General features: G+C 58.0%; 1 protein-coding gene across 16 annotated transcripts in view; it reads right to left on the bottom strand.

The window, feature by feature from the left end:
* Plec (plectin) overlaps positions 1–10,684 on the bottom strand; it is a 66,171-nt gene that overhangs the window by 30,620 nt on the left and 24,867 nt on the right. For 3 of the 16 annotated variants that reach the window (XM_010630576.3, XM_010630575.3, XM_010630578.3), the window contains exon 1: positions 5,742–6,409. The exons of 7 other annotated variants lie outside the window; for them this stretch is intronic. In XM_010630576.3, coding sequence (XP_010628878.1) covers positions 5,742–6,279 — 538 coding nt within the window. In that variant the 5' untranslated portion in view covers positions 6,280–6,409. Of the gene's footprint in view, positions 1–670; positions 777–5,741; positions 6,411–9,478; positions 9,642–10,684 lie in introns of those variants that run through there. 6 more of the 16 variants (XM_010630595.3, XM_010630596.3, XM_033760832.1 and 3 more) reach the window with 4 other exon arrangements.

The following is a 10,684-nucleotide window of genomic DNA, read 5'->3' as shown; positions in this document are numbered from 1 at the left end:
GGAGCCGTCGTAGAGGGCAAGCAAGGGGATGCCCTGGGACCGGGACACCCTGCCTTCCGCGACCGCCCTACTGCACTCCTCACACCGTCTGTCAGCAGCCGCCTGGGACAACGTCCTGTCCCTGCACCAATTCCTCCTGCCCAGCCTCCCCCGCCCTCCTCCCTCCCACACTCTCCACACAGCCGCTCAGCTGTCCCTGCGCAGAGCAGTCGACGCTCAAGGTTAGCTGGAACCTTAACCCCTGCCTACCCACAGCCACACCCGCCAGGAGGAGGGGCCTGCAGCAGCAAGGGCCAGGCTACTGGCCCCAGCACAGTCTGGGGGCTCCACTGGAATTCCCCTTGAGGAAAGCCCACCCAGCTGCTGGTCACAAGGAGAGCCCAAGCCCCCACTGTATCTCCAAGGATGCCCTCTAGGGACAGCTTCCAGGCGCCCAGGGTGGACAGATGCCAGTGCCGCAGCCCTCATTACCCCAACCACTCAGACATATGGACTCCTCACAAGCCCCAGGCCCATGTGGGCCCTGGACAGGGTCTGAGGAGAGAACAGGAGAAAAACGAGAAGCAGACTGTGTCCAAGGGAGGGCAGAGCCTCTCACCTCAGCTCCAGGTGCTACAGGCCCCCTGTCCCACTGGGCTCTTGGAATACTTTAAAGGGTTGCCCCACCTACCGGGCACGATCTTCATTAGGGACAGCGACAGGAGCCCACGGGGTAGACCGGGACAGGCGAGGGGTGTGGGGAGGGTCACAGGCCCCTCAGAGGTGGTAAGCCTGGTGGCAGTGGCAGCGGCAGCAAGGTGGGAGGAGGGCAGGCTGTGTGTGCGGCTGTCAGCTGTGGTCTGTGGGGGAGGGGATGATGGGCAGGGGGCCCAGGGGATATAAATATCCGAGGAGGGCAAGCTAGGCCCGTCACTTGTCCAGACTTAGAACATGACGTGTGGAGTGAGGGCACCCCAGCCTGGGCTCACTGCAGTCCTGTCTGGCTGGGCTTCTGGTTGGGCGTCACCACTGAAACACACACCCCTACTCCAACCCCAGTGATGCTATAATAAGGAGCCACCTGGCATTGGGATCCACCTCAGTGAGGCTCAAGGGGGTTCAGGCTCATGTCCCCCTGGGAAAGAGTGTAGTCCATGCCCTGCCCACCTTCTGAGGTGCTCTAGGGAGCCACCACATGGCCTGGGGGTGCCACTCCCTTCTCCCAGGGAGCCCTGTGCAGCTCACTCAACACAACACCTGGCCACAGGGTAGATAGGACAGCTTCCCCAAGGTCACAATGCTGGAAAGAGACCCTGGAAGCCCCAAGTTGGGGCCCAGTCCACATGAGCATGCACCTGCCCCAAAGCATTGGGTATCACTTCCCTAACCAAAACACCCCAGCAGCCCCAGTCTGTGAAAGGCAGAGGTTGGAGGTCCCATCCGCAAGCAGACTCATACCACACTTGCTGTATCCGGCACTGGCTCAATCTCAGCAAACCCAGGGAAACAGGATGTGTGCATACACATGTGTCTGTGAGGGGACACACAGTCCTGTTCCTCTCCTCCCAAGAACCTGGGGGCTCTGGTCTGACCCTTCAGGCCCTGGTAGACAGACCTCATTTTGTAGCATTTCCTGTCAAGCACATTCTACAAAGTAAGTCCCATACCACAAATGCATCATGCAGATGAGGAAATAGGCACAGAAGTGGTAAGGAGCTAGCCCACGGTTCTAAAAGGCCATGATTCTCTGATGTACTCAGCCTCAGCCTTCAGCAAAGCACAACAAACAACTCTGGCCCCTGACTTGGGAGAGGAATCGCCTGCCTGTCCAGTGAAGAGAGAGCCAGACCCATCACCTTCCTCTTCAGCCCCACACTTTAGAAACTCATTTCTGAGAGGAACTGGCCTACAGTAGCTGGCTCTGGGTAGCCAGGGTTAAGCTACTTCAGGCAGCCTGAAGCATCAGGGACGCTGGCTGCCCCAAAGACAGGTCAGAAAGAGTCTAATTCCTGGCCGGACCCAAGGCAGCAGCTGGCTAGCATCGGGTAGGGACTGAGTAAGATAGGCAGTCCTGGGCCCTCTCAGCCTGTCCTCTGCAGGAGCTCAGAGCCTCAAAGGAGCCTGTGTTCCCACAGCCTGAATGAAGACATGCCACCCCAAGAAGGCTATGGGCAGCCCATCTGTTTTCTATCAAGGTCTGGGATGGGATACCCCATCCCACATCCTAGATCTCCTGAGGCAGCTCTGAGGGGATCCATACCTATCCCTGCATTCCAGGTTCCAATGTCTAAAGTCAAGGGAACTGGAGGTAGGGGGTAGACCCCTCAAGGCCTCCCATAGGCTGGCAGGGAGAGAAAAGCCCCATCCGGAAGCCTTGGTCCCTCCCCACTTCCTTTCTTCTGTAGCCATAGCCCCAACTGTTGCTGTACCCTACCTTGGCCCAGCTGAATCAGCTCCTCCATGCTGTACCTGTCCATGGCTGCCTGTTGGCCAGGACAGACTACACTCAGAGACAGCAGAGAGAAAAGCGAGGCAGGATGGAGGGAAGGGGTGGGAAACAGAGGGAGGGCTCACTCATGCCCTGGTTTCCCCACCCAGCTCTGGGAGTAGTGGCTCCTCCTCACAGCCACCCCTCAGTCAGCCAGCAGAGCCTAGCTGAAGCGCAGCAGACCAGCAGGTCAGACCAGCCCAGATGGCTGGGCCGAGGGGAGCAGGGAACAGGCCCTGGTCCCCAGCCCATTGGTCTTTGCTACAGAGCCTGCCCCACCCCGCCCCCCCCACAGCCTTCCTTTCCCTCCACAGGGCCCACCAGCCTGGCCCTACCACCCCACCCACCCACATTCCAGTCATCCATGTGCCCAGCCCATTCTAAGAGGCCACATGGAGGCAAAGTCCTGCACTTTTCCATCCACAGTTGACACTCATTCTCTCAGCCCCTAAAGCCAGTAGCCCCTTCTCCCACCCAAGTCTCCAACTACCAGCTCAGTCCCAGGCACTGTGGTCTCCAATTTAGGCAAATGAGACATATCGTAATGGCCCACACCTCTCCAACCCAGCTGTGCAGAACCCAGGAAATACAAACCTAACCTTACCACATGACTGGTAAAAACCTGCCAGAGAGCTTCAGATTTCTCTCAAATAAACAAGATGACCCATGTGCAAAGCTAGTGATCATCCCCAAAACTGCCTAGACCTACAGCCCACCCCAAGGATATGCTATGAAGCTGTAAAAACAGCAAGAGATCTCCAAGTCCCCTCCACCCATCCCCTCACACGGGGAGTCATGATGCACAGGCAGATGTCTGGGTGAACAAGGGAAAAGTAATGTCCACTTGTCAGATACACTATACAAGATGTCCCGGCAAGAGCAGTGTCCTATGAGTGCACAGGGTACCCTTCTCCATGTGCTGATTCAGAGTGATTCACTCTGAATTCTGAGCCAACCAAAGCATGATTGTTCGGAGTAGAAATGAAATTCACATACAAATACTCCAGCAGCTTTCCACCAGAAGATGCCCCAGGCCAAGCCCTCTTACATCCTCATCCCTGCCCCAGACCCTCTCTGAGGGGCAGCTCTTGGCAGGGTTGCCCTCCTTGATTGTTCCTGAAGCTTCCTCCCTCCCACTTTGTCCTCACCCAGTTCAGCCCCTATTATCTGGGGACTTCCTGAGGCAGGGGCACAGTTTGGGTCTGAGCATGAGGTAGACACCCTCATACTGGGTATTCTTGCTGTCTGGAAGGTCCTGGGGGTGAGCTGCGGGGGGTGGGGGGGTAATCACACAGACCAGCAGACATTAGGGCACAAGCAGTAGGGGCCTGGGGCTGGGTACAGCAGCCACTCCCTGCTTGCCTTGCCAAGTCAGTGGCTCACTGGCCAGGGCTGCAGCCATTCTGACTGCAGCCATTCTGATGATCACAACCTGACCTGGGCCGTCTGCAACACCCTGGAGGGGCCATGCTACACAGACGGTCAGGGTCTCCGTGGCCCTCTACTTGTTCACTTTTGAAACTCTGAGAAGCCAACGCTTTTAGGTACCGTCAGAACCATTTTGGCCTGTTTATGAAGCTATCATTTCTCTGCCACCAACGTGCGCCTGGGGCACAGCCCTGGCCTTAAACCACACCCAGAACCCAAGGCCCCATGCTCAAGCCCTACAGGGTCAAGGGGAGGGAAGGGGCCTGTTGGGCGGCCCTGACTCAGCCTGAAGCTGGAGCTCATTTCCTGTTGGAAACTCTGAGCTGCCACAGGAGGCTGTGGCTGGGAAGGGAAGACTGAGTCACTTCCATCAGCAACGGGGGTGCCCTCCACTCTGCCCACTGAGACCACACCCAGAACCACCTCCTGGCCACAATGCTAAATGCCTGCCCAGCTGGCCCCGCCTGGACACAGACCAGGAAGGAAAGCAAGAAAAGGAGGGGAGAGCTCCCTCCCATTCACCACACCCTTGACCCAAGGATGGACAGGGCAGTTTTGCTCAAGCAGTTCAGGGTGGGCAGGGGTGCTAGGTGAGGAGAAGGACCCCCATGGACGGGGGGAACAGAGCCCAGCCAAGAGATCTTCCTCTCACATCTCCTCCTATTTACAGGGATGCTGGAAACTTGCCCAAGACCATGGGGAGAGGCAGGAGATTACCTTCATATCACAGCCTCCCTGACTCTGGTCAGGGGCATAGTGGCCCAGCTCAGACAGGCCAGTGCTCTGCCCAAACAGTTGCACAGTGTGGGATCTGAACCTGAGTCTCCACACAGCCTCCCCCTAGGCAACTTCTGCTGGTCCTGCTAGCCTCGCTCCAGCTCTTGGACAACAAGCTCCTCCTTATGTGCTGAACCACAAAGAGGGAAGTGGGGACAAGCTCAGTGAGCTGGCACTGAGGACAGTGTGCCCAGGAGAGAATACATGTGCTTCAGGCACAGTGCACATCTACCGCCCCTGAATCCTGTCAGCACAGGGTCTTGGAGTCAGAGGGAGGCATCCCAGGTAGCCCCAGGGCAGAGGGGACCTGTCCTATCCTAAGCCCTGATGGGGGCTTCTTAGCTGATAGGGAGCTACCTAGACCGTGGGCCAGGCTCAGCACCTCCATGCCATGGCCTCCGCCCCAGTAGGGTAGCTCCTGCTTGGGCTTTGCTCTTCTCCTCCCCTCCCCAGCATACTCCCAGCATACTCCCCCACCCTCCCTTTACCCCTAAACCTGCTGCCATCAGATCCCAAGTTGAGGTCACAAGGCATGCTCAGCACTCTGTGCAATATAGAATCTGAGCCACACAACCACATGTTGCCCCACTGTACAGACACAAGGCTCAGAGGTCAAGCAGTTTGCCCAGACCACACTTCTGGGCAGCTTAGGCCCATATCATTCCAGCAGCTCCTCTGCGTGCTGCCCACTTCTGAGCAGGGCAGTCTCAGGATAGACAGGCCACTGGGACAGGGAGGAAAGTGATGAAGGCAAAGAAAGTGCTGGAGAGAGGAGCCCAAGCTGGATTGCTCCAGGCTGTGCCAACAGCTGGCTATGCCGGTTCAGGCCCCACAGGCCCCGCCCCCACCAAGGCCTACCCACCCCAAGGGCCTCAACCTACAGAGGAGCCAGTGAGTCCCCTGGACAGAGCACCCAGAATCCTTGGGCAGAGAGGGCGCCACCTGCTGGTATAAGCAAAGCCCCTGCACCCTCCCTACTGCCCCAACCCACCAGGCCTAAGCCTGGACACTGCAGACATCCACAGACCCCTTCCCACCCCTCTCAGCCTACAGCCAGAATGAAGCTAACCTGTGGTTGGGGCAGGCTCTGGAATGGGTGTGGCCAGGGTCCCTGGGGTGGTGGCAGGCACCACAGGAGTTTCAAGTGTCCCTTCCTCAGGCTCCTTCCGGCGGTAGATCCGCCGTTCCTCTCGGGCAGGGTCTTCAGCCAGCAGAGGTCCCCGCTTGGGTGGACAGCCCAGGGGACCTTGCACAGCCTGCACATGGGGGGTGCGACGTGCAGGCATCACCATGGCAACAGGACGGCGCACACGCTGCAAAGAGGCAGGCACAATCTCCGGTGGCAGGTGCAAGTACTGGCGTAGGTGAGCGATGCCTTCATTGGTTAGGTACCAATAAAAGTGGCGCCAGGCAAAGGTCTCCCGTACCAGGCCCCGAGCCCTCAGGGAAGCCATAGCACGCATCACCTGCAAGTTGGTAACACCAGGCACATGGGGATGCAGACTGCGGGGCCTTCTATCCTTCTTGGCCACCATCACCCCCTCACGGAACAACACCTCATAGATGGCCCGAAGCTGGTCCAGTGGCATAAGCATGCCAGCCACCATGGCTGCCAGATTCCAAGTGGTCAGCACAGGGACAAAGGCAGCAAGTGGGGCACAGCAAGGAAGCCAAAGAGGCTCCCTCAGCACAGCAGCCAGCAGTAGGCAGACAGGCTCCGGTGCTGAACTCAAGGGCGCGGGATCAGGGCAATGTGGCTCTGGCGCGTCTGACTCTGAGGATTCCGGCCAGCAATGCTGCCTGCCTGAGCCTCCCGCCTGCCCGCCCTCCAGGACGCCTGGGCCAGCCCCCTCTGACTCAGCAGCTGGGGTGGGGGGGTGGCCCCTCCCACCCACCGCAGACAGGGCCCCTTGCAGAGTTGGGGGCACCTCAAGGCAGTGGCCATCTCATCACCCCCCTGCCCCTCCCAGGTCCCACAGCACTGATTTTAGAAATTACATCAGTTTCTAAAACACTTCAAGGTTCCTAAAACTGGGGTGGGGGGGATGATACAGAACACAAATCCCAGGAAAACGTAGCAGAAGGGGCAGAAGGCAGGGGACAGACAGACAGATCCTGGGTGTGGCTTCCAGGAGTCACAGATTCACAAGGGTCTGAAGAGGTTTCTGGGTTGTCTGAATGGGGGAGACTCAAGATCCAAGGGAGGAAGGGGGCCTGAGAAGTAAGCTCTAGTTTTGTGGAAGAGGTCTGAGGGGGAGCAGCCGGGGGTTAGATGCCAGAACACACAGACACACAGTGTTGCAGGAACCACTGGCTCCTGTCCATCAAGCAGGCAGAAGGACAGAGCCCCCACCTGCAAATGCCAGCCCTGGACGCAGCAACCCCGGATTTAACACTTCCCATTCCAGGCCAAATTAGCAGAAGTCCAAGAAACACAAGGTCTATTCCCAGCCCAGGGCACTCTGAGCAGAGCACAGGGTGGGGGAACTCTGGGTGGGGCCTTTATCCACCCCCACTCCAGGACAGTTGACAAAAGCCAAGGACACCCAGCTGCTACAGGGAATCAAAGTCACCAAGTCCCTAGCTGCCCCTGGCCTAGAGCCCATGCTGCCCACACAAATTCACAACCCTAAACACCTGCCCATGTCTAGGGGGACAGGTTCTAAGAAGAGGACATCAATAGAATGTCAGGGGCAGGGGAAAGGAAGAGGAAATTGCCACATGAGGGCCTGGGAGCTGCCCGGCCACACCCATCATCACCCCCAGGGCCCCACCATCCAGGGTCCAGCCACAGATATCCCGGAAGTGCCTCCATTCCACTCAGTACAACTCTCCATGCCATACCCTGTCAACCCCCACCCGGATCCTAGCTCTCCCTATGCTGACACACCCATTCCCACCAAGCACTGCGAACTGGGAACTGATTATAAATAGGGCGGGGGTGGGGGATCCTGCGGTGGGAGTCTCTGGCCAGGGCAGGCAGGCAGCCAACAAAGCAAGCGTGTGGGGCGGGTTTATGAGTTGTCACCATGGCGCCAAGAGCAGGCTACAAACAGCACACCCCAACACAGAAAGAGAGAGAGAGAGAGAGAGAGACACACACACACACACACACACACACACACACACACACACAAGCAGAGCCACAGTGGAAACTGAAGGCTTGGCCAACTGTTCCTGGAGACCTCCTGCCAGCCAGCTCACTGCGGCTAGGCTCAATCTAAGTCCCGCCCCCAGCCAGGCAGAGGAGAAGTGGGCCAGCCCCAAGAAGACTGGAGCTAGGAGCACATGGTGCGGGCAGAGGTGTATAGACAGCGGCCACACCCCTCGAAGGCCACAGCTCCTCCTCAGGACCCTTCACAACACTGAGGTAGTGGCCTGGAGAACAAGTGCCAGCTGGGTTCTAGGCCTGCTCTCAGGCAGGACAATCAGCCTTGTGGCCACAAAGTTCTTATTCTTAGCAGGACATGGTAGTATATGCTGTAATCCCAGCATGTTGTGAGGCTGAGGCAGTAGGATCACAAGTTTGAGCTCAGCCTGGGCAACTTAGTGATTTAATGAGACTCTATCTCAAAATAAAAAAATTAAAAGGTCTGGGCATGTAGCTCAGTGTAAAGGCTCTGTACAGGAAAAAAAAAAGTTTCTCTATTATTATTTCTATACTATTGGCCTGTGCTTCAGCAACTCCACTAGCCCTCCTGCGATCTCCACCATGACCACCACACAACCCCTCCAGTGTTCACCCATCCCCACCCCAATACACCCACACCATCTTTCTGGCATGATTTATTAACCTAACCCACTCAAATTTCCATGCCCCCCCAAACAATGCAAGTCCCTCAGTGTCCCCAGATAATCCAAAACCACATACAAAGTCCCTAATTCCTTAGACCTAAGATTCTTCCATACAGGCCTACATGGGTCCCCGGTAGGACCCCACTTAGTAGTCAACCCACCCAGTCCTGTCACCTCCAGGCTACAGAGGGCACAGGCTCCAGGCTTCCGAGCAAGGGGTGGGGGGGCATCTGTGGGAATTCCCCCCTCCCACCAGCAGGAGCGCAGGAGTGCAGCGGTATGGGGCAGCAGGGAGGAGCCAGAAGCCAAGTGTGCACACGTGCTTGCTCACGCACGTGTGCACACACACCATATAGGTCGAGGTATCTCCCAAGTTCTTGGGCTTGGAGTAGGTCCCTCCACCCTGCCTTGACCCTACCCCGCGGAGCTGCAGCCCCGGCAGTTGATGCAGCATTGGGAGGCCCTGGGAGGTACGCTGGCTGGCCCCTCTCCCCCACCCCCCCCAAGCCCCCTCAGGTTTCCTGGACAACCAGCCCGAGCCCTAGGGCAGCCCCCACCCCACCCCCATCAGGACAATGAGCAGCAGTGTGGCCTTGCTCAGGGCCAGCCCGCCAGGCGCCTCCACACAGTGATCTAGGCTGCAGGGCGCAGAATGGGGCGTGGGGAGGAAGGGGCTGTGGCTGCAGGGCTGAGCTCTCACGGAGTCCCTAAGTCCCTGCCGCGCCACCACCGCAGCCCGCTCCAGACACTTTACAGCAGAGCTGCGGAGTGCCGCAGCCTCCCACACACTGCCCCACCCCACCCCCACACGCGCGCACACGTCAGGGGGACCCTCGCCCCAGGAGGAGCTCTGGCAAGACAGGAACCTGGGGTCTCCAGTGCCTCCAGCTCAGCACCACACACACACACACCCGCAAGCCGTTCTGCCTCAGAGCTCCGACCCGGTAACTCCCTTCAGGGGCTGCACCCCGCCAGAGGTCACTGAGTGGACCAAAACGGCCCCAACTGCACCTTTGAGGGAGCTTATTTCGTGCTGGATGGCTCTCGAGGGGTCCATGTTTCCGTCCGGGGTTGAGTGCGGCGTTACAATTCCAGCAGAATCCAATCCCGCACCGCACTGCCCGGGCCAGCACCGCAGCCTGGGGGAGGGGCCAGGAGGTGCAAGGCGGAGCTTGCCGGCCAGAGGTGGGGCTTCTGCTGATCAATGCTCCCGGACAGACGAGGTGGCTCGGGCGCATGCTCCCAACCCCGCACCTCCCCACCTCTCCTTCCCATCCTGTGGCAGTGGTCCTGTGAACCTGCTAACTCCTGCAGACCGCTCTGCCACGAGACCGCTGCCAGGTACGTTTGGCCAGTCTGCCCAACACTCTGTCCTCTGCCACCACAAGCCATACTTGAATGGCAGGCAGGACACACGTGTACATGGCCTACTGGTGGCCTTGAAGCCCTAGCCACTTATTCCCTGCAGGAGTCAACCACTAGTCCAGACTCTGACCACATCAAGCAGCACCCACTGGGAGTGGGGCTACAGGGCTGCCTGCAATCATGCCCCAAGACCTTGTAATGGCCAAATTTACTCAGGAGAAGCAGCAGCTGTGCCTTCTCTGGGCCCTGTCACCTGCCCAAGTCCTACTCTCACATACCCCTGGGTCATCCCACCCATCCTTTTGGGTCAAAATGCTTCTAGCTCCAGCAGGGCCCAGTCCATGCTCAAGCCTTGGCCTCTGTCAGCCAGTCTGCTCTTGGGATGCTCTTGGGCAGCCTAGTTCTGTAGGAGTCCCACCATCCAATGTGCAGTGGTTCAGGCCAAACCCCTGGGGTCATCACCAGTCACAGCCCCATAGGACCTGCTAGCTCCATTTATCTTATCTGTCCATCAGCTTGTCACCATCTCCACTTCTCTCACGATGACCCACAGCTCCTTGCAGGACCCCACCTCCACAACAAAGGACAACAAAATGGCTGCTCTCATCCCACTATAATAGACAGCTAGCTGTTAGACAGAAATTAACAGGCAGTAAGAGTGGCACTGGGCCCTTGAGGGAGTCCATGCAGAAGATGAAGACACATCGAAATTGTGGCTAGAGGCAAATATGAAAAGGGCCAGGCCTCAAGGTGGAGATGGACAGCCAGGCCTATAAGCCTTCTTAGAGATAAACAGCAACTTGAGGTTGTACTGTAATTAGCACCACCTGGTACAGTAGGCCGATAGGCATC

Source organism: Fukomys damarensis, unplaced genomic scaffold, assembly GCF_012274545.1.
Source record: "Fukomys damarensis isolate Sample0158 unplaced genomic scaffold, DMR_v1.0_HiC HiC_scaffold_5, whole genome shotgun sequence".
NCBI classification, from domain to species: Eukaryota; Metazoa; Chordata; class Mammalia; order Rodentia; family Bathyergidae; genus Fukomys; species Fukomys damarensis.
The sequence above is the reverse complement of the archived record's forward strand: the minus strand, read 5'-3'. Positions and strand labels throughout refer to the sequence as shown.